The 26,266-nt window shown below is 47.4% G+C and overlaps 2 protein-coding genes across 2 annotated transcripts in view; both read left to right on the forward strand.

Moving 5' to 3' along the window:
• The first annotated feature begins 2,865 nt into the window (after nt 1-2,865).
• On the forward strand, nt 2,866-9,525 carry LOC140185167 (uncharacterized). Its single transcript, XM_072238570.1, has 2 exons — nt 2,866-2,887; nt 6,976-9,525. The coding sequence occupies exon 2, from the start codon at nt 7,692-7,694 to the stop codon at nt 9,462-9,464; it is 1,773 nt and encodes a 590-aa protein (XP_072094671.1). The 5' UTR covers nt 2,866-2,887; nt 6,976-7,691; the 3' UTR covers nt 9,465-9,525.
• A 3,310-nt stretch (nt 9,526-12,835) lies between these two features.
• The window catches only part of LOC140184969 (uncharacterized), a 351,453-nt gene continuing 338,022 nt past the window's right edge, over nt 12,836-26,266 (forward strand). Inside the window, exons 1-2 of the mRNA XM_072238208.1 lie at nt 12,836-12,851; nt 21,978-23,004. Of these exons, the coding sequence (XP_072094309.1) occupies nt 12,836-12,851; nt 21,978-23,004 (1,043 nt within the window). The remainder of the gene's footprint in view (nt 12,852-21,977; nt 23,005-26,266) is intronic.

Below are 26,266 nucleotides of genomic sequence, written 5' to 3' on the forward strand. Positions count from 1 at the left end.
CTAGTTGACTTGATCAGCATTTCTGATCCTGGCTATTGTTCACGATCACACGTAATAAACAAAAATGCAGAGGCTGATATCAGGTGAAAATTGCAGTCAACGGAATGAGTTGCACCGTTAAAGTGAGACAACATCTATAAGGGTGATGATTGCAGGACTGAAGGAACGTGCGCAGTGTACAGAGTAACAAAGGTGAACTTGTAGCACAGTGTGATTTGAGTACATCTCCGTGTCGTGGCTGAAAGAAGATTACAACCCGGAGCTTAACGTCCAAGCAGACACGTTGTATCTAAAGGACAGGTAAGTAGGCAAAGGGGTGGGTGCCTCTGCTGGTAAATATGAAATCAAATCATTACAAAAAAAGGGGCGGCAAAGGATCAGAAGATGTAAAATCTCTGTAGGTAGAGCGAAGAATCATTAAGTGTAACAAGACCCTGCGAGGATTTATATGCAGACCTCCAACCGTTGTAAGGATGTGGTCTACGAATTACAATTGGAGAGAAAACGCATGCCAAGAGGGCTATGTTACGATAGTCATGGGTGATTACAATTAAGAAAATCAGGTTAGTGTTGATTACAGAGGGGGAAATTTGTAAAGTGCCTACGAGATGTCAGTTGAACACGTTGGGGATCAGCTATTCTGGATTGTGTGTTGAGCGATGAACTGGAACTGAGTGCTGATGAAATCGCAGAGCACACTCGATGGGCAGAATGGCCTGATTGTGCTGTATCATGTGGAGTTCTGGTCTAACAAACCCCTGCAATGCTGAGTGACCAGGGTTCAGTCCTGGGTGTGATGAACTGCTGCAATATCTGCAGAATCTGACATTAACAATCCCTCGTCAACTCGCAACTAGATTTAGTCACCATCTGACAGTGACTGCAGGTCAGGGTAGGAGACAGGGGCAGAGACTACATCTGCTGACCCGTCTGACAGTGACTGCAGGTCAGGGTAGGAGACAGGGGAGAGACTACATCTGCTGTCCCGTCTGACAGTGACTGTAGGTCAGGGTAGGAGACAGGGAGAGAGACTACATCTGCTGACCCGTCTGACAGTGACTGCAGGTCAGGGTAGGAGACAGGGTGAGAGACTACATCTGCTGACCCTGTCGGTATCAGCCCCAGGGTACTGAAGGCCTGTACGATCCGGGTCTCTGGGATTTTGCAGCACCATTTCAATCTGAGACTGAGTCAGGAAAAGATACCAGTGCTGGGGAAGACTTCCTCTTTGGTTCCTTTACCCAATACGGTGACTCCATCTGGACTTAATGACTACAGACTGACTGCCCTCATGTGATGAAGGTGATGCAGAGGCCGGTCCAGACTTACCTTGGACCCTCTACAGTTTTCCTACCAACCTCATGAGGGAGCGGATGATACCATCATCTCTCTGTTGCAGAGAGCCCACTCCCACCGGGATGATGCTGGTGGCATTGTGAGAATCACTGGTTTTGATTTCTTTAATGCCTTCAATACAATCCAGCCACGTTATCTGAGCAAGGATGGGCGTAGACAAATTCACCATCTCCTGGATTACTGCCTTCCTGACTGATAGACCCCAGTTTGTACCGCTGGGTGGTTCTCTGCCTGAGGTGGAGATGAGTGACACTGGAGCCCCACAAGGGACTGTCCTGTTTCCGTTTCTGTTCACACTGAACACCTCAGATTTTCAGTGCGACTTTGAGTCTGGCCACTTAAAGATGTTCCCTGATGGCTCTGCCGTAGTTGGGTGCATCAGAGATGGGCAGGACTCGGGGTGCAGAGGGCTGGTTTAACAGGATTGTGGAATAGTGAGGGAAGAATCAACTGCTCCTGAACGTGGTCAAAACCAGAGAAATGGTGATAGATTTTAGGAGGAAGAGGACTGTGATGAGTCCTGTATACATTCTGGGAGAAGAAGTTGCGATGGTGAAGGAGGACAAATACTTGGGTGTTCGCCTCGGCGAGAGACATGACTGGGAAACCAACACCAAGACTGTTTAAAAGAAGGGGATGAGCAGACTCCATTTTCTAAGGAAGCCCAGATCCTTGAACACGTGAGGCAGGATGTGGCAGATCTTTTACCAGTCTGTTGTAGCGAGTGCAGTCTTCTTCGCTGCTTTACGTTGGGAAAGACTAAATAAACTCATCAGAAAGGTTGGATCCATCCTTGGCCACCACCCGGACACCTTCGAGTGAGTGGTGGAGTGGATGTCACTGATCAAACTGTTATCGATTATGGACAATCCGGAGCATCCTCTCCATGACCTACAGAATAGGCAGCAAAGCCCCCGACCCCTTTTGAACAAACTCACTCAGCTCCGCCCTCACAAGGATCGTAACAAAAATCTTCTGCGACAGGTGAACACACATCATAGTTCAATAGTCTCTGCATTGTTGTTTCATACATTATTATTGCACACTGATACAGTGTTATTGTGTATATTATTATTCTTCACTTTATTTTCAGTAAAGTCAGCCCGCTGCTTGCTGTGCTTTTAGATGTTGCTGCTGGAACGAATGAATTTCCCACTCGGAATCAATAGAGTATTTATTATTATTATTATTCTCCAGCCCTTTATCTCTCAACAATCAACTTCCCAGCTCTTTACTTCACTCCTCCCCCTTTCCCGGTTTACCCTATCACCTCACCTGCCCCACATTCTGACTCCCTCCCTTCCTTTCCAGTGCTGAAGAGTCTGGGTCTGAAACGCCGACTGTTCACTTCTCCCCATAGTTGCTGTCTGCCTCCCTGACTTTCCTCCAGCATTTTCCGTCTGTTGTTTTGGATTTCGGCATCTGCAGATTTCCTTCTGTTTGCTCAAACGCGCATGCGCAGAGGTATGAGGTCATCCCAAATATCGCGCATGCGCTCAGTAGAGGAGAGGCTCACAAAGACCGGCCGCAGGTAGGAGGGGTCTCCGGTGGGGAATTAATCAGCGGCGTCTGAAACGTGATTGACGGGCTATTACTGTGAGCTCCTGGCGCACTGGTCCTGCACCCCAGGACAGTCCCGGTCCGTTCCCTCTTTCTCAGCCCCACGATCCGTATCCAGTGCCGCCAGGCTTTCGGCTAATGAGCGGTGGGCCGCCGCCGTTTCTGCGGCGCATGCGCATCGCTTTATCGTTCGGTGGCTGACAGACAGGTTTCTGGTTCGTGGGGCCTTCTGGGTAAAGAGGCAGCCATGGATGACACTACCAAGCGTTGTTCCCCTACAGTCGAAGGAAATGGGAGCGAATGTATCTCCCAAACACTGCCGTGTTTCAGCTATGTAAATCCGAGGATTAGTAACTCGGAACAAAAATATAGTTCCCAGTTAATCTCGGTTGAAGAGTTCACCTTCCAGTCAGTGAAAATGTCGATTAGAGCTGTATGGAAATAAAACCTTCCGTCAGATTTACTTCCCTCTGGGTAAATAACGATATAAAACACCTTTGCCTCGATGACAAGTGACTTGTGGCTTTTACATCACAAAAGTGCCGCAGTCCAATGAGAATAGCCACTGCCCTCCACTTTATATTAATTGGCATTGCCATCGATGGGTTCCTCACTGTCAATCAGCTGGTGGGAGGGTATCCGAGTAATTAGTAAATCTCCAGGGTCATACATGTAAAAACAAGTGCTCTTTGTAGTCTTGTGGAACATGACTCGAACTTGAAATAATACCAAAGGACAGAGACAAATTGAGCCAAGTCTTAGGTTGATTGAAGTCAGAAATAGCACATTCTCACACAGGCAGGAATACAGTCAGAGAATTTGATGGTCAGTCAGAATGTCTGATCCGTGCCTTGTTCGAAGATGAGTGCATATAGAAACATAGAAATCTACAATATATTACAGGCCCTTCGGCCCACAGTGTTGTGCTGCCCATGTAACCTATTCTAGAAACTGCCTCGGATTTCCCAACCGCATTGCACTCCGTTTTCCTGAGCTCCATGTACATATCTGACAGTCTCTCAAAAGACTCCATGGTATCTGCCTCTACCATCATCGCTGGCAGTGCATTCCATGCACCTACTACTCTCTGTGTGAAAAACCTACCTCTGACATCCCCTTTAACCCTACTTCCAACACCTTAAAACTATGCTCCTCGTGTTTGCCAGTTCAGCCCTAGGAAAAAACGTCTCTGGCTATCCACACGATCAATGCCTTTCATCATCTTATACACATCTGTCAGGTCACCTTTCATCCTCCGTCGCTCCAAGGTTCACTCAACCTATTCTCATAAGGCATGTTCTCCATTCTATGTAACATCCTTGTAAATCTCCTCTGCATTCTCTCTGTAGTATCCACATCCGTCCTGTAATGAGGTAACTGAACACAATACTCTCAGTGGGTTTAAAGAAGGTCTTATATAGCTGTAACATTTCCTCACCGATCGTGAACTCAGTTCCATGGTTGATGAAGGCCTTCTTAACAACTTTGTCAATCAGCGCTGCAGCTTTGAGTGTAAAATTGACATGGACCACAACATCTCGCTGATCCTCCACATTGCCAATAGTCCCAACATAATATTGTGTTCTGTCTTCAAATTTGATGTACCGAAATAAACCACAGCACGCTTATCTGGGCTGAACTCCATCTGCCAGTTCTGCATCCTATCTGCATCCTGCTGTAACCTCTGGAGAACTGTCCAGACTCTTCACAACACCCTCAACTTTTGTGTCATCAGCACCCTTCTCCTTCCTCATCAAGATCATTTATAAACATCACAAAGAGAAGGAGTCTCAGAACACATCCCTGTGGAACACCACTGGTCACCGTCCTCCATGCAGGATACAAACCATCTACAACCACCTTTGACTTCTGTGGGCAAGCCAGTTCTGGATCCACAAAGCAAGGTCTACTTGGATCCTTGCCTCGTTACTTTCTGAATGAGCCTCACACTGAAAACCATGTACACTACATCCAATGCTCTACATTAGCGGTCGCCAACCAGTCGATCTTTGAGACTTTTCCAGTAGATCCCGAAAAAAAAAAGAAAGATAAATACACAAATACAGGGAGGAACCAAGGCCAAGAGTGTTCAGTTTGCTGACCAGTTTATGGGGGATGACTGTGTTAAATGCAGAACTGAAGTCCACAAATAACATCCTCACATAAGTGTTTGGTTCCTCTAAGTGAGTCAGAGCAATACGGAGGGCTGTTGTGATTGCATCCTCTGTGGAGTGGTTTGCCCGGTAGGCAAACTGGTGTTTGTCCAGATCAGGTGGGATTATAGTCTTAATGTGTGAGAGCACGAGTCTCCCAAAGCACTTCATGTCTATGGGTGTGAGTGCTACAGGGCGATAGTCGTTCAGGCACTTCACAGCTGATTTGTTGGGCACTGGGATGATGCTGGAGGTTTCCAGGCATGTTGGAACAACAGCTTGTTGCAGTGAGACGTTAAATATACTTGTAAACACCTCAGCAAACTGGTCGGCACACGCTTTCAGTGCCCGGCCGGGCACTCCGTCTGGGCCAGCTGCCTGACTCGCATTCACTGTCCTCAGGCTGGACCTCACCTGATGTTGCTTAAGGACCCGTGTGGACTCATCATCAGGTGGGTGGATGAGTGGAGCAGCCTCCTCCCTCTGGGCAAAGAACTCGTTCAGGACATCAGGCAGTGTGGCGTCGTCGTCTGGCAGCAGATTATTGGTTTTGTAGTCTGTCAGCGCCTTGATGCCTTTCCACACACTGCGGGGGTTGTTGTTATCAAACTGACTTTCCATGCGCAGTTTGTATTTGTGCTTTGCATCTCTGATGCCCCTGTGGAGATTCGCCCGTGCTTCACTGTGGGCTTGTTTGTCTCTTGACCTGAAGGCAGCATCGTGCTCCTTGAGTAGTCCCTCACATCACTGTAAATCCATGCCTTCTGATTCGCAAACACCTGAACTGTCTCTTGTGTTATTCCGTTTTCTGTGCAAAACTTAATATTCTTAAAGAAAGACAGCTATGGCCTGTTTGATATGCTAGTTACAGTGTTTTCTTGGTTGAATTAATTTGACAATTTGACAAAAGCATCTTATGTAATTCAAACACAATTAGCCCAAATGAAAGGACTCAAGTTGGAAGTACAATCTGAGCTGTTTTTTCTCTGAATGATTTAGTAGGTCGATCTTGTCTTTAAGTAAGGCCGAGGTAGGGGATCTTGGTCTTAAAAAGGTTGGCGACCACTACTCTACATTCATCAGTGTGTTTGGTTACATTCTCAAAGAATTCAATCATGTTCATAAGGCACGATCTGCCCTAGACAGAGCCATGCTGACTATCCCACATCAGATTATGCTTCTCCAAATGCTCATAAATCCTGCCTCTCAGGAGCTTCTCCAACAACTTGCCCTCCACTGAAGTAAGAACCACTGGTCTGTAACTTCCTGGCTTATCTCTACTCCCTTTCTTGAAAAGGAAACAATGTCTTCTAATCCTCTGGTACTTTTCCTCTCCCTATTGATGTGCAAAGATCATCGCCAGAGGCTCAGCAATTTCCTCTCTCACTTCCCAAAGTAGCCTGGGGTATATCTCCAGTTGATACCCCCAAATTGAGTTGAAATTGGTAAAATTGTGACGCCAGAGCTCACATTCAGCAGAGATCATATAGAAACATGTAAAATTATGAAATGAATAGATAAGATAGAGGCAGGAAACTAGAGGACATTGCCTCAAGATTTGGGGGAAATTGGGATGGAGGTGAGGAGGAACTGTTTTACTGGGAGAGTGGTGAATCTGTAGATTTCTCTGCCCAATGAAGGAGTGGAGGCTACCTCAGTAAATATATTTGAGAAAAGGTTGGATAGGTTTTGGCACAGTAGTGGGGTTAAGGGTTATGGGGAAAAGGCAGGTAGGTGGAGATGAGTCCATGGCCAGATCAGCCATGATCTTATTCAATGGCAGATCAGGCTCAAAGGGCCAGATGGCCGACTCCTGCTCCTATTTCTTATGTTCTCACCACAGACTAAAATCTCTCCTGAAATATTGTCCTTCACCCATTGATGTCTTTTGCAAATATTTTCACAGGTTTGAAATGGCAGAACACTTGTGTACGGAAATCTCAAACACAACAACACATCAGTTTTGCTGACTCTGTCTGGATATTTAAGGAGCGACCAAATATTTTCTTTGCAACGCCAACACATCTGTTGTCGATCCTTGGAGATGAAGAAGTATCTCATCCCAGCTGGTAATTTATTCTGTCTCTGAAATGAAGTTTTCTGTTTTCACTCTGTGAAATTCACTGGAACCAGGAGCTGAGAACACACCAGCATTTGTTCACTGGAGATCAGTTCTTCAACTGCATTGATCGTACAAGGCATTCAAACATCTGACTTTCTGAATTGCCAGAGAATTGTTCGCAGTGAGATATCATTCTTCTTCTCTCAGTGTGGGAAGAGATTCACTCACAGGCTACCCACAGACTCGCCAGTGAGTTCACAGTGTGGAGAGGCCATTCACCCGCTCTGTGTGAGGGAGGGGAACCACTCAGTCATCTAGTCTGAAGATACATCAGCAAGTTCACACCATAGTGAGATGCTCCACCTGTTCTGCAAGCGGAAGCCATTCTGTTATTGATGCTAAAGGTATATCAGAAAATTCACCAGTGAGAGGACATTGACCACGCCACAGTGACACCAGCGAGTCACACCGGGGAGAAGCCATTCGCCTGCTCTGAATGTGGGAAAGGGTTCACTCAATCATCTCAACTGAATGAACACCAGCTCGTTCACACTGAAAAGATGCCGTTCACCTGCTCAGACTGTGGGAAGGGATTCACTCAATCGTCCACACTACATAGACACCAGCGAGTTCACACTGGGGAGAGGCCATTCACCTGCTCAGACTGTGGGAAGGGATTCATTCAGTCAAATCACCTGCTACAACATCAGTTAGTTCACACTGGGGAGAGACCATTCACCTGCTCAGACTGTGGGAAGGGATTCAATCAGCGTTCTCAGCTCCTGACACACCAGCGAGTTCACACTGGGGAGAGGCCATTCATCTGCTCAGACTGTGGGAAGGGATTCACTCACTCATCTGACCTACAGAGACATCAGCGAGTTCACACTGGGGAGAAGCCGTTCATTTGCTCTGAATGTGGAAACAGATTTGCTCGGTCATCTATACTGAAGTTACATCAGCGAGTTCACACTGGGGAGAAGCCGTTTACCTGCTCAGACTGTGGAAAGGGATTCACTCACTCGTCCGACCTACAGAGACACCAGCGGGTTCACACTGGGGAGAAGCCATTCACATGCTCTGAGTGTGGGAAGGGATTTGCTCGGTCATGTCGTCTCTTGAAACACCAGCAAATTCACACTGGGGAGAAACCATTCATCTGCTCTGAATGTGGGAAGGGATTCAATGATTCAGCTCACCTGAAGGTACATCAGTTTGTTCACACTGCAGAGAGACCGTTCACCTGCTCAGACTGTGGGAAAGGATTCATTCGGCATTCTCAACTACTGACACACCAGTTAGATCACACTGGGGAGAAACCATTCACATGCTCTGAATGTGGGAAGGGATTCACCCATTCAGCTCAAATGAGGGAACATCAGCGAGTCCACACTGGGGAATGGCCATTCACCTGCTCTGAATGTGGGAAAGGATTCACTTGGCCATCTGAACTGATTGAACATCAGCGAGTTCACACTGGGGAGAGGCCGTTCGTTTGCTCTGAATGTGGGAAAGGATTCATTCGGCGTTCTCACCTACTGACACACCAGCGAGTTCACACTGGGGAAAAGCCATTCACATGCTCTGAATGTGGGAAGGGATTTGCTCGGTCATCTCATCTCTTGAAACACCAGCAAATTCACACTGGGGAGAAACCATTCATCTGCTCGGAATGTGGGAAGGGATTCAATGATTCAGCTCACCTGAAGGTACATCAGTTTGTTCACACTGCAGAGAGACCATTCACCTGCTCAGACTGTGGGAAAGGATTCATTTGGCATTCTCATCTACTGACACACCAGTTAGATCACACTGGGGAGAAACCATTCATCTGCTCTGAATGTGGGAAGGGATTCACCCATTCAGCTCAAATGAAGGAACATCAGCGAGTCCACACTGGGGAATGGCCGTTCGCCTGCTCTGAATGTGGGAAGGGATTCACCTGGCAATCTGAACTGATTGAACATCAGCGAATTCACACTGGGGAGAAACCATTCATCTGCTCTGAATGTGGGAAGGGATTCGCCCGGTTATCTAATCTGAAGCAACATCAGAAACTTCACACTCGGGAGAGGCCATTCAAATGCTCTGAATGTGGGAAGGGTTTTGCTCGGTCATTTCAACTGAAGGTACACCAGCGAGTTCACACTGGGGAGAAACCTTTCAGCTGCTCTGAATGTGGGAAGGGATTCACTGAGTCATCCAAACTTGTGAGCCACTACCGAATTCACACTAGGGAGAAACTGTTCACCTGCTCAGACTGTGGGAAGGAATTCACTCGGTCATCTGAGTTTAAAATACATCAGCGAATTCACACTGGGGGATGCCACTGACCTGTTCTGAATGTGGGAAAGGATTCACTCAGACATCTCAATTAAGACTAGAAGATATAGGAGCAGAAATCAGCCATTCGGCCTTTCGAGGCTGCTCCACCTTTCAATCATGGGCTGATCCGATTCTCCAGTCATCCCCACTCCCCTGCCTTCTTCCCAAACCCTTTGATGGCCTGGCTAATCAAGAACCCATCTCTCTCTGCCTTAAATGCACCGAATGACTTGGCCTCCACAGTTGCTTATGGCAATAAATTCCACAAATTTACCACCCTCTGAGTAAAGTAACTTCTCCTCATCTCTGTTCTAAATGGATGTCCTTTGATCCTGAAGTTGTGCGCTCTTGTCATAGACTCCCCTACCATGGGGAATAACTTTCCCATATCTACTCTGTTCAGAGCTTTTAACATTCAGAATGTTTCAATGAGTTTCCCCCCCCCCGACCCCCACCATTCTCCTGAACTCCAGGGAATACAGCCCAAGAGAAGACAGGTGCTTCTCGTATGGTAACCCTTTCATTCCTGGAGTCATTCTTGTGAATCTTCTCTGAACCCTCTCCAATGTCAGTATATCCATTCTAAAATAAGGAGCTCACTGCTCCCAATACTCCAAGTGTGGTCTCATGAGAGCCTTATAGAGCCTCAACATCACATCCCTGCTCTTATATTCTGTACCTCGAGAAATGAATGCCAACATTGCATTCACCTTCTTCACCACCGACTCAGCCTGGAGGTTAACCTTTAGGGTATCCTGCACAAGGACTTCCAAGTTCCTTTCCAGCTCTGCATTTTGAATTCTCTCCCAATCTAAATAATCATCTGCCTGTTTATTTCTTTCACCAATATGCATGACCATACACTTTCCAACATTGTATATCATTAACTACTTCTTGGCCCATTCCCTGAAACTATCTAAATCTCTCTGCCAGCACTCTGTTTCCTCAGCACTACCCGCTCCTCCACCTATCTTTGTATCGTCGGCAAATTTTTCCACAAATCCATTAATCCAACAGTCCAAGTCATTGACATACATCATAAAAAGCAGTGGTCTCAACATCGACCACAGTGGAACTCCAGTGGTAACCGGCAGCCAGCCAGAATAGGATCCCTTTATTCCCACTCTGTTTTCTGTTGATCAGCCAATGCTCCAACCATGGTAGTAAATTCCCTCTAATTCCATGAGATTTATCTTGCTAAGCAGCCTCATGTGCAGCACCTTTCAAAGGCCCCTGAAAATCCAAGTATACCACATCAACTACATCTCCTTTGTCCACCCAACTTGTAATTTCCACAAAGAATTGCAGTAGGTTAGTAAGGCAGGATTTTCCTTTCAGGAAACCACGCAGGCTTTGGCCTATCCTGTCATGTGCCTCCCAGTACTCCGTAATCTCATCCGTAACAATCGATTCCAGCAACTTCCCAACCACTGAAGTCAGGCTTTCAGGTTTGTAGTTTCTTTTCTGCTGCCTCCCACCCTTCTTAAATAGCGGAGTAACATTTGTAATTTTCCGGTCATCAGGTACTATGCCAGAATCTATCGATGCTTGAAAGATCTTTAGTAATGTGTACGAAATCTCTCCAGCTATTTCTTCAGAACCCGAAGGTGCATTCCATCAGGTCCAGATTTATCCACCCTCAGACTTTTAACCTTTCTGAGCACCTTCTCAGTTGTAACTTTCACTGCATGTGCTTCACTTTCCTGACGCTCTTGAATGTCCGATATTCAGTACTGCAGATGTTTTCCACCGTGAAGAATCATGCAAAATACGCATTCAGTTCCTCTGCCATCTCTGTGTCTCCCATCACAATATCTCCCGTGTCATTTTCTATTGGTCGTATATCTATTCTCAACTCTCTTTTACCCAGTGGCAGCCATCCTTTAGCCAAGTCTCAGATTTGGCCACAACGTCATATTGCCAATCTAGCTGAATTTCAAGACCATCCACTTTATTTCTTATGCTGCGAGCATTCAAATACAGCACTGTGTGGTGCACCCTCTCCAAACCTGTCATGCTACGTTTTGGAGGACAGGAACCCCCGAACTTGCCGGAAAGTCTGAGGAATGGAAATGAAACTTAACTGAGAAGATGTTGGGACATGAAAATGCATTTTGGACCGATGAGGCTGATGTTTGTTACTCCAGGATTACTTACAAAACTGTTGGAGCGACCAAGGATACCCCTTTCTGAGAGAGGTCTCGCCGGTCATCCGGTATTGAATGAACTCCGCACGTATACACAGGGGAGAAACTGTACAACTGCTCAGACTGCGGGAAGGAATTCACTCAGTCATCTCAACTGAATGAACATCAGCGAGTTCACACTGAGTAGAAGCCGTTCACCTGTTCCAACTGGGAATGAATTCACACTTTCATCTCGCCTGTCTGCACACCAGACTGTTTTCAGCAGTGAGAGGACGTTGACCTGCTCAGACTGTGGGAAGGCATTCACACACTCATCCACACTGCAGAGACAGTGGTGGGTTCACACTATGGTGAGGGTGGTCACCTGCTCTGAATGTGGGATGGGTTTCAATCAGTCATTCATCCTTGTGTCACCCTGCCGGGCTTTGACCCATTGTTAATCGGAGAGATCAGAAGCTTGAGAGGACGGAATTCACTCAAGTTCGCCAGCTGAGCATTAAAGGCAGTGGTTTCAGGGCAGGTTATTTTTGAGCTTTCACCAGGGGCCAGTCAACAGTCAGGCAGCAGCAAATGGAGTGGCCGATGCTGGACTGGGCAGAGTTGGAGTGGAGACTTTGAGGCTTTACCTCTTTGAGGGTTCAGTCAGGACAGCCTTCGCACAGAGAAGGCAACATTATACTGGAGGTGGAAGTGTTTTTGCCCCCTTCCTCACATTTGCTCAGTTAGAACAGTCAAGGTGCCAGGCAGGATAGTGGAAAGCTCCTCTTGCGGGATGTGGGAAGGCAGGAGACCCTCCTGTGTCCCTGATAACTACACCTGTGAGAAGGGCATCCGGCTTCAGCTCCGAACAATCCACATTAACGAGTGGGATCTGGAAGTGGATGAACTCTAGGTCATTCGGGAGGCTGGAGGGGTGATAGGTCGGACATATAGAGAGGTAGTTGTAACCAGGCTGCACACCACAGGAAACTGAGTGACAGTTGCGAAGTGGAAAGGGGTGGGGGGACAGCAAGTGCAGTGTACCCCTGTGTCCATCCCCCTGAACAACACATATATCACTTTGGTCACAGTTACAGATGGTAGGATAACCTGGGAAAGGAAGGTCACAGCAGGAGGGTCTCTGGCACTTAGTCTGGCTCTGAGACTGAGAAGGGGAGGGTGGAGAAGAGGCGAGCTGTGGTCATTGGTGAATCATTAGCTAAGGGAACTTACTGGATGTTCTGTTCGCGAGAATGAGATTCCAGGATGGTATGTAGCTTCCTGTGTGCTCCAGGTCTGGGTTATCTCCGGCCGAGCACTAAGCTTTGCTCAGGAGGGTGAACAGTGAAGGTCGTGATCCATATCATTGGTACCCATATGGGCTGGTAGAGTAACGAGGTTCTGCAGGAAGTGAGGTGCTAAGTTAAAGGGCAGCTCGCCCAGGGCTGTGACCACAGGTCTGTTATCTGTGCCACATGCCAAGAATAGGAAGATTATACAGTTTAACATGTGTCTAAGGATTTGGTGCAGGAGGGAGGGCATAATGTTATTGGATCATTTGAGCCCGCAAGGATTACTGTATGTACAGGAGTGTGAGTGCATTGGGGTAGAGGGGACATGGTTGCTGGAAGGTGAAGTGGGCGGACAGGTCTCTCTCTCTCTCTCAGACACACACAAACATATGCAGTGGAGTGTGAGGGAGGGGAGTGAGGAGGGATAAGGGGAATGAGGAGGATGGTGTTAGGGCTCATTCACAAAGTCTCAGACTCACCCAACCGTCCCCCTCTGGAATTGGTCCCATTCCCTACCCCAGGCTGGGGGTGAGCATTGAGTTGCCTTGCCAACAAGAAACTGAATTGTTGATAGCATCTGGTTAACATCAGTAATAAATTTAAGTTGAACTTGAACATTGAAACGTATTGTTTTTAAAACTTGTACTGATGAGAAATAATCTCTGTGAAGGTCCAGGAGTGGAAAATCAACCGGTGTTCAGCTCCATTGCTCTATGCCAGACAAGAACCTCTATCTGAGTCTGTCCCATCTGTCTGTGCTTGACACGCCTCCCTCTAAAGTTTCCTTTTTCTGTACCTGTCCCAGTGTCTTTTATTTTCCTTCACAACCTCATTCTCCTGCCTGCACCCTTTAACCTTTGATGACTTTACTAATCAATGTATGTTTTATCTGAACAGGATGACTTGGCCTCTGAGCCGTCCGTGGCAATGAATTTCACAGGTCCCTCATCTGTCTAAATGCATGCTCTCTGGTATTTGACATTGTGACCCAGAAGATTAAAAGTGGCAGTTATCTACTCTATCGAGATCTTTCGTTATCTGATCAACTTCTATCAGGTCACCCTGAGCTCCTCCACTCCAGAGAAAACAGCCCAAGTTTATCCGAACTCTCCTTACACAGTAGGTTAGGATTCCAATCCACACAACATCCTGGTGAACCTGTTCTGCAATCTCCTCATTGCTGCCCCAAACACCAGTGGCGTAATGGACTTAAACTAAGTAAATAGTGAATTGTTGATTAATAAGGGTGTCAAAGGTGACTGGTAGAAGGCAGCAGCGTGGGGTTCAGAGGGGACATCCAATAGCCGCGATCGAATGGTGGAGAAGACTCAATAGACGGAATGGGTATTTCAGTTTCTACTGAATTGATGTATAGTGTTGAGATGTGAAGTGGTGAGGAGTAAGGTGCGGGTGCAGGTAAGAGTGAGTGTCCAGGTAGGAGATGGTGTTAAGCACCTTTTCACCATGTCTGGTAACGAACAACAATTAACTCAGAGTGGATCAATCATAAGTGCTTTTATGTTTATTTGCAGCAAGGGAAGACTAGCACTGCCCAGGTGCTGGTAATAGCTTTATCAAAAAGAGACAATACCATCACCCCTTTGGACACAAGTTCAAGGACAAGGTGCATTCTGTTGTCTGCTGAATCAACGTTTGGCATTCTTCCAGTAACACAGCTGCGGTTCTGCACTCAAGTGCTCAGGTACCATCAGCATCATGTTGCACCAAGATTATTAGCAAAGCACTCTGATGCAATACAGGTTCCATTTTGTTACAGAAAGAAATGCCATTTTGGTACAACAAGTGAAGTACGTTTCCCTAGTGGTGGAGAAGCATTCCTTCACACCCCCTTACGTCACTCCCCATTTCTGTTCACACCTCCGATCCTTGTGGCCTTCACCCTCTGTGAAAACCCTTACATCATTCCCAATGTCTGTTCACACCTCCGATCCTTAATACCTGACTTTCAAGAGCACTTTGAGTTATGTTCCGGCTGGACTTAGTCCTTAAACTGCTAGAGAACAGTGCGTAAAGAACAGATGCTGTTTTCTCCCAGTCGTGATTAGTTTTTAGTTCCAAGTGCTTCTGTCACGTTTTGTCACCCTGCAACCTTATTCTTCAATCTCTTTGAATACTGGAGGACAGCAGGTGTATAAATGTCTCTCTCCAGCAGACTTCATCATGACTCCAGTATTTCTACTATTTTTTTTAAATGTTTCTTAATTGTACATATGATTTTCTTGTGTTCTATCGCTGAGCAGCGGTGAACCATCTGATTGGCCTGTCAGAGTTCTCTTTGGGAACTAGTTGACTTGATCAGCATTTCTGATCCTGGCTATTGTTCACGATCACACGTAATAAACAAAAATGCAGAGGCTGATATCAGGTGAAAATTGCAGTCAACGGAATGAGTTGCACCGTTAAAGTGAGACAACATCTATAAGGGTGATGATTGCAGGACTGAAGGAACGTGCGCAGTGTACAGAGTAACAAAGGTGAACTTGTAGCACAGTGTGATTTGAGTACATCTCCGTGTCGTGGCTGAAAGAAGATTACAACCCGGAGCTTAACGTCCAAGCAGACACGTTGTATCTAAAGGACAGGTAAGTAGGCAAAGGGGGTGGGTGCCTCTGCTGGTAAATATGAAATCAAATCATTACAAAAAAAGGGGCGGCAAAGGATCAGAAGATGTAAAATCTCTGTAGGTAGAGCGAAGAATCATTAAGTGTAACAAGACCCTGCGATGATTTATATGCAGACCTCCAACCGTTGTAAGGATGTGGTCTCCGAATTACAATTGGAGAGAAAATGCATGCCAAAAGGGCTATGTTACGATAGTCATGGGGGATTACAATTAGGAAAATCAGGTTAGCGTTGATTACAGAGGGGGAAATTTGTAAAATGCCAACGAGATGTCAGTTGAACACGTTGGGGATCAGCTATTCTGGATTGTGTGTTGAGCGATGAACTGGAACTGAGTGCTGATGAAATCGCAGAGCACACTCGATGGGCCGAATGGCCTGATTGTGCTGTATCATGTGGAGTTCTGGTCTAACAAACCCCTGCAATGCTGAGTGACCAGGGTTCAGTCCTGGGTGTGAGGAACTGTTGCAATATCTGCAGAATCTGACATTAACAGTCCCTCGTCAACTCGCAACTAGATTTAGTTACCATCTGACAGTGACTGCAGGTCAGGGTAGGAGACAGGGGGAGAGACTACATCTGCTGTCCCGTCTGACAGTGACTGCAGGTCATGGTAGGAGACAGGGGGAGAGACTACATCTGCTGTCCCGTCTGACAGTGACAGCGGGTCAGGGTAGGAGACAGGGGCAGAGACTACATCTGCTGTCCCGTCTGACAGTGACTGTAGGTCAGGGTAGGAGACAGGGGGAGAGACTACATCTGCTGTCCCATCTGACAGTGACTGTAGGTCAGGGTAGGAGACAGGGGGAGAGTCTACATCTGCTGACCCGTCTGACAGTGACTGCAGGTCATGGTAGGAGACAGGGGCAGAGACTACATCTGCTGTCCCGTCTGACAGTGACTGTAGGTCAGGGTAGGAGGCAGGGGGAGAGACTACATCTGCTGTCCCGTCTGACAGTGACTGTAGGTCACGGTAGGAGACAGGGGGAGAGACTACATCTGCTGTCCCGTCTGACAGTGACTGTAGGTCACGGTAGGAGACAGGGGGAGAGACTACATCTTCTGTCCCGTCTGACAGTGACTGTAGGTCAGGGTAGGAGACAGGGGGAGAGACTACATCTGCTGACCCTGTCGGCATCAGCTCCAGGGTACTGAAGGCCTGTACGATCCTGTTCTCTGGTATTTTGCAGCACCATTACAATCTAAGACTGAGTCAGGAAAAGATACCGGTGCTGGGGAAGACTTCCTCTTTGGTTCCTTTGCCCAATACGCTGACTCCATCTGGACTTAATGACAACAGACCAATTGCCCTCATGTGATGAAGGTGATGCAGAGGCCGGTCCAGACTTACCTCGGACCCTCTACAGTTTCCCTACCAACCTCATGAGGGAGCGGATGATACCATCATCTCTCTGTTGCAGCGAGCTCACTCCCACCGGGATGATGCTTGTGGCATTGTGAGAGTCACTGTTTTTGATTTCTTTAATGCCTTCAATACAATCCAGCCACGTTGTCTGAGCAAGGATGGGCGTAGACAAATTCACTATCTCCTGGATTACTGCGTTCTTGAAAGATAGACCCCAGTTTACACCGCTGGGTGGTTCTCTGCCTGAGGTGGAGATGAGTGACACTGGAGCCCCACAAGGGACTGTCCTGACTCCGTTTCTGTTCACACTGAACACCTCAGACTTTCAGTGCGACTCTGAGTCTGGCCACTTAAAGATGTTCCCTGATGGCTCTGCCGTAGTTGGGTGCATCAGAGATGGGCAGGACTCGGGGTACAGAGGGCTGGTTTAACAGGATTGTGGAATAGTGAGGGAAGAATCAACTGCTCCTGAACGTGGTCAAAACCAGGGAAATGGTGATAGATTTTAGGAGGAACAGGACTATGATGAGTCCTGTGTACATTCTGGGAGAAGAAGTTGCGATGGTGAAGGAGGACAAATACTTGGGTGTTCGCCTCGGCGAGAGACATGACTGGGAAACCAACACCAAGACTGTTTAAAAGAACGGGATGAGCAGACTCCATTTTCTAATGAAGCCGAGATCCTTGAGCACGTGAGGCAGGATGTGGCAGATCTTTTACCAGTCTGTTGTAGCGAGTGCAGTCTTCTTCGCTGCTTTACGTTGGGAAAGACTAAATAAACTCATCAGAAAGGTTGGATCCATCCTTGGCCACCACCCAGACTCCTTCGAGTGAGTGGTGGAGTGGATGTCACTGATCAAACTGTTATCGATTATGGACAACCGGAACATCCTCTCCATGACCTACTGAACAGGCAGCAAAGCCCCCGACCCCTTTTGAACAAACTCACTCAGCTCCGCCTTCACAAGGATCGTAACAAAAATCTTCTGCGACAGGTGAACACACATCACAGTTCAATAGTCTCTGCATTGTTGTTTCAAACATTATTATTGCACACTGATACAGTGTTATTGTGTATATTATTATTCTTCACTTTATTTTCAGTAAAGTCAGCCCGCTGCTTGCTGTGCTTTCAGATGTTGCTGCTGGAACGAATGAATTTCCCACTCGGAATTAATAGAGTATTTATTATTATGATTATTATTATTCTCCAGCCCTTTATCCAAACAACTTCCCAGCTCTTTGCTTCACTCCTCCCCGTCTCCCGGTTTACCCTATCACCTCACCTGCCCCACATTCTGACTCCCTCCCTTCCTTTCCAGTGCTGAAGAAGGGTCTGGGTCTGAAAGGCCGACTGTTCACTTCTCTCCATAGTTGCTGTCTGCCTCCCTGACTTTCCTCCAGCATTTTCCGTCTGTTGTTTTGGATTTCGGCATCTGCAGATTAACTTCTGTTTGCTCACACGCGCATGCGCAGAGGTATGAGGTCATCCCAAATATCGCGCATGCGCTCAGTAGAGGAGAGGCTCACAAAGACCGGCCGCAGGTAGGAGGGGTCTCCGGTGGGGAATTAATCAGCGGCGTCTGAAACGTGATTGACGGGCTATTACTGTCAGCTCCTGCCGCACTGGTCCTGCACCCCAGCACAGTCCCGGTCCGTTCCCTCTTTCTCAGCCCCACGATCCGTACCCAGTGCCGCCAGGCTTTCGGCAAATGAGTGGTGGGCCGCCGCCGTTTCTGCCGCGCATGCGCATCGCTTTATTGTTCGGTGGCTGACAGACAGGTTTCTGGTTCGCAGGCCCTTCTGGGTAAAGAGGCAGCCATGGATGACACTACCAAGCATTGTTCCCCTACAGTCGACGGAAATGGGAGCGAATGTATCTCCCAAACACTGCCGTGTTTCAGCTATGTAAATCCGAGGATTAGTAACTCAGAACAAAAATATAGTTCCCAGTTAATCTCGGTTGAAGAGTTCACCTTCCAGTCAGTGAAAATGTCAATTAGAGCTGTTTGGAAACAAAACCTTCCGTCAGATTTAGTTCTCTCTGAGTGAATAACGATATGAAACACCTTTGCCTCAATGACAAGTGACTTGTGGTTTTTACATCACAAAAGTGCCGCACTCCAATGAAAATAGCCACTGCCCTCCACTTTATATTCATTGGCATTGCCATCGATGGGTTTATCACTGTCAATCAGCTGGTGGAGGGTATCTGAGTAATTAGTAAATCTCCAGGATCATACATGTAGAAACAAGTGCTCTTTGTAGTCTTGTGAAACATGACTAGAACTTGAAATAATACCAAAGGACAGAGACAAATTGAGCCAAGTCACAGGTTGATTGAAGTCAGAAATAGCCCATTCTCACACAGACAGGAATACAGTCAGAGAATTTGATGGTCAGTCAGAATGTCTGATCCGTTCCTTGTTCGAAGATGAGTGCATATAGAAACATAGAAATCTACAATATATTACAGGCCCTTCGGCCCACAGTGTTGTGCCGTCCATGTAACCTATTCTAGAAACTGCCTTGGATTTCCCAACCGCATCGCACTCTGTTTTCCTGAGCTCCATGTACATATCTAACAGTCTCTCAAAAGACTCCATGGTATCTGCCTCTACCATCATCGCTGGCAGTGCATTCCATGCACCTACTACTCTCTGTGTGAAAAACCTACCTCTGACATCCCCTTTAACCCTACTTCCAACACCTTAAAACTATGCTCCTCGTGTTTGCCAATTCAGCCCTAGGAAAAAAGTCTTTGGCTATCCACACAATCAATGCCTTTCATCATCTTATACACATCTGTCAGCTCACCTTTCATCTTCCATCGCTCCAAAGTTCACTCAACCTATTCTCATAAGGCATGTTCTCCATTCCATGCAACATCCTTGTAAATCTCCTCTGCAGTCTTTCTGTAGTATCCACATCCTTCCTGTAATGAGGTAACTGAACTCAAGACTCTCAGTGGGTTTAAAGAAGGTCTTATATAGCTGTAGCATTACCTCACTGATCTTGAGCTCAGTTCCATGGTTGATGGAGGCCTTCTTAACAACACTGTCAATCAGCACTGCAGCTTTGAGTGTAAAATTGACATGGGCCACAAGATCTCGCTGATCCTCCACATTGCCAATAGTCCCAACATAATATTGTGTTCTGTCTTCAAATTTGATGTACCGAAATAAACCACAGCACACTTATCTGGGTTGAACTCCATCTGCCAGTTCTGCATCCTATCTGCATCCTGCTGTAACCTCTGGAGAACTGTCCAGACTCTTCACAACACCCTCAACTTTTGTGTCATCAGCACCCTTCTCCTTCCTCATCAAGATCATTTATAAACATCACAAAGAGAAGGAGTCTCAGAATACATCCCTGCAGAACACCACTGGTCACTGACCTCCATGCAGGATACAAACCATCTACAACCACCTTTGGCTTCTGTGGGCAAGCCAATTCTGGATCCACAAAGCAAGGTCTACTTGGATCCTTGCCTCGTTACTTTCTGAATGAGCCTCACATGAGGAATCTTATCAAAAGTCTTACTGAAGGCCATGTACAATATATCCAATGCTCTACCTTCATCAGTGTGTTTGTTTCATCCTCAAAGAATTCAATCAGGTTTGTAAGGCACGATCTGCCCTAGACAGAGCCATGCTGACTATCCCACATCAGATTATGCTTCTCCAAATGCTCATAAATCCTGCCTCTCAGGAGCTTCTCCAACAACTTGCCCTGCACTGAAGTAAGAACCACTGGTCTGTAATTTTCTGCCTGATCTCTACTCCCTTTTTTAAAAAGGGAACAGTGTCTTCTGGTACTTTTCCTCTGGTACTTTTCCTCTCCCTATTGATGTGCAAAGATCATCACCAGAGGCTCAGCAATTTTCTCCCTCACTTCCCACAGTATCCTGAGGTATATCTCAAGTTGACAACCCCCAGCTTGTGTTGAAATTGGTAAAATTGTGACGCCACAGCTCACATTCAGAGGAGATCATATAGAAACATGTAAAATTATGGAAGGAATAGATAAGATAGAGGCAGGAAAGTTGTTTCCACTGGTAGATGAGACATTGCCTCAAAATTCGGGTAAATTGGGATGGAGATGAGGAGGAACTGCTTTTCCCAGAGAGTGGTGGATCTGTGGATTTCTCTGCCCAATGAGGGAGTGGAGGCTACCTCAGTAAATATATTTAAGACAAGATTGGACAGATTTTTGCATAGTTGGGGAATTAAGGGTTATGGGGAAAAGGCAGGTCGGTGGAGATGAGTCCATGGCCAGATCAGCCATGATCTTATTCAATGGCAGATCAGGCTCTAAGGGCCAGATGGCCAACTCCTGCTCCTATTTCTTTTGTTCTGATGTTCTCACCACAGACGAAACCTCTCTTGAAATATTGTCCTTCACCAATTGATGTCTTTTGCAAATATTTTTACAGGTTTGAAATTGCAGAGCACTTGTGTACGGGAATCTTCAACACAACAAAACATCAGTTTTTCTGTCTCTGTCTGGATATTTAAGGAGTGACCAAATATTTTCTTTGCAACACCAACACATCTGTTGTCGATCTTTGGAGATGAAGAAGTATCTCATCCCAGCTGGTAAATGTATTCTGTCTCTGAAATGAAATTTTCTGTTTTAACTCTGTGTAATTCACTGGAACCGGGAGCTGAGAACACACCAGCATTTGTTCACTGGAGATCAGTTCTCAACTGCATTGATTGTACAAGGCATTCAAACGTCTGTCTTTTTGAATTGCCAGAGAATTGATCGTAGTGAGATATCATTCTCCTTCTCTCAGTGTGGGAAGAGATTCACTCACAGGCTACCCACAGACACGCCAGTGAGTTCACAGTGGGGAGAGACCATTCACCCGCTCTGTGTGAGGGAGGGGAACCACTCAGTCATCCAGTCTGAAGACACATCAGCAAGTTCACACCATAGTGAGATGCTCCACCTGTTCTGACTGTGGGAAGCCATTCTGTTATTGATGCTAAAGGTATATCAGAAAATTCACCAGTGAGAGGACATTGACCTGCTCGGATGGTGGGAAGACATTCACACACTCAACCACAACACAGTGACACCAGTGAGTTCACACCGGGGTGAAGCCATTCACCTGCTCTGAATGTGGGAAAGGGTTCACTCAATCATCTCAACTGAATGAACACCAGCTGGTTCACACTGAAAAGATGCCGTTCACCTGCTCAGACTGTGGGAAGGGCTTCACTCACTCCTCCAAACTACAGAGACACCAGCGAGTTCACACCGGGGAGAAGCCATTCACCTGCTCAGACTGTGGGAAGGGATTCGCTCAATCATCCAACCTGCAGACCCACCAGCGAGTTCACACTGGGGAGAAGCCATTCACCTGCTCAGACTGTGGGAAAAGATTCATTCAGTCAAATCACCTGCTACAACATCAGTTAGTTCACACTGGGGAGAGACCATTCACCTGCTCAGACTGTGGGAAGAGATTCCTTCAGTCATCTGACCTACTGACACACCAGCGAGTTCACACTGGGGAGAGGCCATTCACCTGCTCTAAATGTGGAAAGGTATTTGCTCGGTCATCTGTACTGAAGGAGCATCAGCGAGTTCACACTGGGGAGAAGCCGTTCACTTGCTCTGAATGTGGAAAGGTATTTGCTCGGTCATCTCAGCTCTTGAGACACCAGCAAATCCACTCTGGGGTGAAACCATTCCTCTGCTCAGAATGTGGGAAGGGATTCACCGATGCAGCTCAGCTGAAAGATCATCAGTTTGTTCCCACTGTGGAGAGGCCATTCACCTGCTCAGACTGTGGGAAAGGATTCACTCGGCGTTCTCGACTACTGACACACCAGTTAGACCACACTGGGGAGAAACCATTCATCTGCTCAGAATGTGGGAAGAGATTCACCCATTCCGCTCAACTGAAGGAACATCAGCGACTTCACACTGGGGAATGGCCATTCACCTGCTCTGAATGTGGGAAGGGATTCACTTGGTCATCTCGACTGAAGGTGCATCAGCGAGTTCACACTGGGGAGAAACCTTTCAGCTGCTCTGAATGTGGGAAGGGATTCAGTCAGTCATCCAAACTTGTGAGCCACTACCGAATTCACACTGGGGAGAAACCGTTCACCTGATCAGATTGTGGGAAGGAATTCACTCGGTCATCTGAGTTTAAAATACATCAGCGAATTCACACTGGGGGATGCCACTCTCCTGTTCTGAATGTGGGAATGGATTCACTCAGTCAACTCAATTAAGACTATAAGATATAGGAGCAGAAGTCGGCTATTCGGCCTTTCGAGGCTGCTCCGCCATTTAGTCATGGGCTGATCCAATTCTCCAGTCATCCCCACTCCCCTGCCTTCTCCCCATACCCTTTGATCCCCTGGCTAATCAAGAACCTATCTCTCTCTGTCTTAAATGCACCCAATGACTTGGCCTCCACAATTGCATGTGGCAACAAATTCCACAAATTTACCACCCTCTGTTCTCCTCATCTCTGTTCCAAATGGATGTCCTTCGATCCTGAAGTTGTGCTCTCTTGTCCTAGATTCACCTACCATGGGAAATAACTTTCGCATATCTAATCTGTTCAGAGCTTTTAAAATTCAAAATGTTTCAATGAGATTTCCCCTCCCGACCCCAGCCCCCATTCTCCTGAACTCCAGGGAGTACAGCCCAAGAGAAGCCAGATGCTTCTGTTATGTGTAACGCGCTGTAAGGTTTCACTGCTAATGTAGTGACTTCTTTGTAATGTTCACTGCTGAAGTAACAGTTTCTCTGCAGCAGCAATGTTCGTGTTATGGCTGGCGATAACAGGACTGTGGGATGCATGTCAGCCAATCAGGATTTTGTTGCTCTGTTTCGTGAATCTGGGAGCGGTTGATTTTGTCAGAGAGAGAGATGGAGAGAGAAGACGCGAATGGAGAGATTTGCTAGACTGCCGGACAGGGTGGAATCGGAGCGCGGGTCCGAAGGGCAGTACGATCGGAGGAGGCCGATGGGGACCGATCGGCCTATCAGTGAGCTCCACTTTTGCGCACAGACTGTTTAATAAGATCGCACCCTTTTTTCAATTTTGTTTCTCTACCAACCATACAGTCAAAGTAAGAGTTATAAAGCTTAATCATTTAATCGCAAAGTGTGTTCTGTTTGTTATTTCTGGACACTAATTTGTAACAGGGGACACATCGGGCAGCATCCATCCAAACGAGATTTCTTCAGTTGGGCCGGGAAGGGGGTTATCACCCCCTAGATTAAGCCGCTAGGCAAAGCGAGAATTACAATTGTGAGGGCTACGTTCGGGATTGATTCTGTTGGATGTTGTGTAATTACCCTGAACAATGAACCAGTGGGGCAGATATTTGTACTGCGGATGAATTGTTAATTCCACTGTTAAGTTCTGTTGAAGTTGTGATTGTGAGCAGAGACTTGATAAAATGGCGGATGCAGCTCTTGTTCTCATGCAGACCAGCGCTGAGGGAGCTGGAGGCGGAGATTTCAAAGACAGGGTTCTATCATTTCTGTGGAGTGAGGGGAAAGAGTGGTCGGAGTTGGAAGGTCTAATTAGTCCACGTCCCCTGGTGAAGAGTGAGAATTCTGAGGTAGTAGCCGCCCTTACTTCTCTGGCGAATAAATGGAAAAATCAGATTCAGAGTCCCAGCTATGGCAGGCTCCACCTATTCTCTGGAATAACGCCCACCCCTAAAGGGGAGGAGGAGTATGAGACGTGGGCGGAACGAACCTCTCAGTTGCTCGATGAGTGGCAGTGCTCGGATGATGAAAAGCGACAGCGATTGGTTGAAAGTTTGAATGGGCGGGCCGTTGACGAGAGAGCTGTCAGGTTACATTATCCCGTAGCGACAGCTGTCAGTTATCAACAAGCACTGGGCAATGACTTTGATCCGACTGGAAGCCCAGTGGAGCTCCTGGTGGCGTTTCAAAGCATGCGTCAGGAGAAGGGGGAGAAAGTTTCTGCTTTTATTTTGTGGCTACAGAGGCAGCTAAATTGCTTACGGCGCAGAGGGGTCATTCAGGCGGCTGAGGTGGATCGGTTAAGAATGGACCAGATAGCCAGGAGTGCCCTGTCCCATGACCCGATTGTGTGGGGTCTCTGACAGTCTCGTAAGATGTGCCCCCTCCACCTTTTGTTGAGCTGATCAGAGAGGTACGGGAAGAGGAGAACGCTGCGGGAGCGTGGGAGGACTCAGTCAGCAGGTACAGTCCTCGGTAGTGTCCCCTGCGGTGAAGTGACCACAGATAGCCTACCCCGGGGAGCGGTAGAGGAGATTGCGGCAGAGTTCAGATCGGAGATACATCAGCTGTTATCTGCGGGTGTGATCCCCCCCCCCCCCCCCCCATATGATGGAGCTGCTGGGCTGGGTGCAGATTCCCCAAGGGGACGAACAGTGCGGAGGGCTGCTGGCAGCTGGTCTCACGCCAGAAGGAGAGTGAGCCCCCGGGTACCTCGGCAGGGAGAGTCGTTGGGAAAACCTAGAGGGGACCCAGTTAGGGAACGGCCCGGTATCTCTGGGGGAACACGTTCCCAGCAATGTACCAAGGAATTCCCGAAAGGGAAAGACCCTATTCCTGAAGGCTTAGTGGGACCACGCTCTAGTGTGTCGCGACGGATAGAGAGTATTTACGCTAAAACCATACTCGACACGGGGTCGCAGGTCACGTTACTGTACCATTCGTTTTACAACCGGTATCTGAAGCATTTACCCTTGACACCATTCAGTGCACTGGAGATTTGGGGTCTCAGTGCTGGTGATTATCCATACGACGGTTATTTGTCAGTGAAACTGGAGTTCTCGGAGGCCGATGTGGGAGTGTCTGAGGGTCTTGGTATAGAGGTGCTGGTTTCCCTGTTGAGAAGGGCTGCGTTTCAATTCTGGTGGGGACCAACATCCCTCTGGTGAGGAGGCTCATGGGGGTCTGTAAGGAGAAGGCGAGGGAGAGATTTTGGAGACCCTGTCCGTGCTCCCAGTGTATCAAGGTGATTTTGAGGAAGTGTGTGGCAGCATTGGGCTGGATACCAAATTTAAACGAGGGACCGTGTGGTTCACCCAGTCGAAGCCAATGGTGATACGGCCCGGGGAAATAGCGAGAGTGATGGAGACCCACCATATTTCCCAGAGTGCCTGAGGGCGAACCTTTCTTAGTGGACGCTCTGGAGAACCACAAGGGGGTGTCGGGATTTCTGGCTGGGGTGCTGGTGAGGCCCGAATTGCAGAAGCCCTCAGTTTTACAGCCGAGCAGGGTGGCAGTGATCGTCAGGAACACTACGAAGAGGGAGGTCACCTTCAAGCGGGGGGTGCCCCTGGCGCATTTGTTCCTGGTGACGGTAATGTTTAGAGCCCCCGTGAGGCACGCCGGGGAGAAAC

This window comes from Mobula birostris, chromosome 20 (genome assembly GCF_030028105.1).
Source record: "Mobula birostris isolate sMobBir1 chromosome 20, sMobBir1.hap1, whole genome shotgun sequence".
NCBI classification, from domain to species: Eukaryota; Metazoa; Chordata; class Chondrichthyes; order Myliobatiformes; family Myliobatidae; genus Mobula; species Mobula birostris.

Coding starts and splice junctions, on each gene's coding strand:
- LOC140185167 (XM_072238570.1), top strand. CDS start 7,692: ATGCCGTTCACCTGCTCAGACTGTGGGAAGGGATTCACTCAATCGTCC.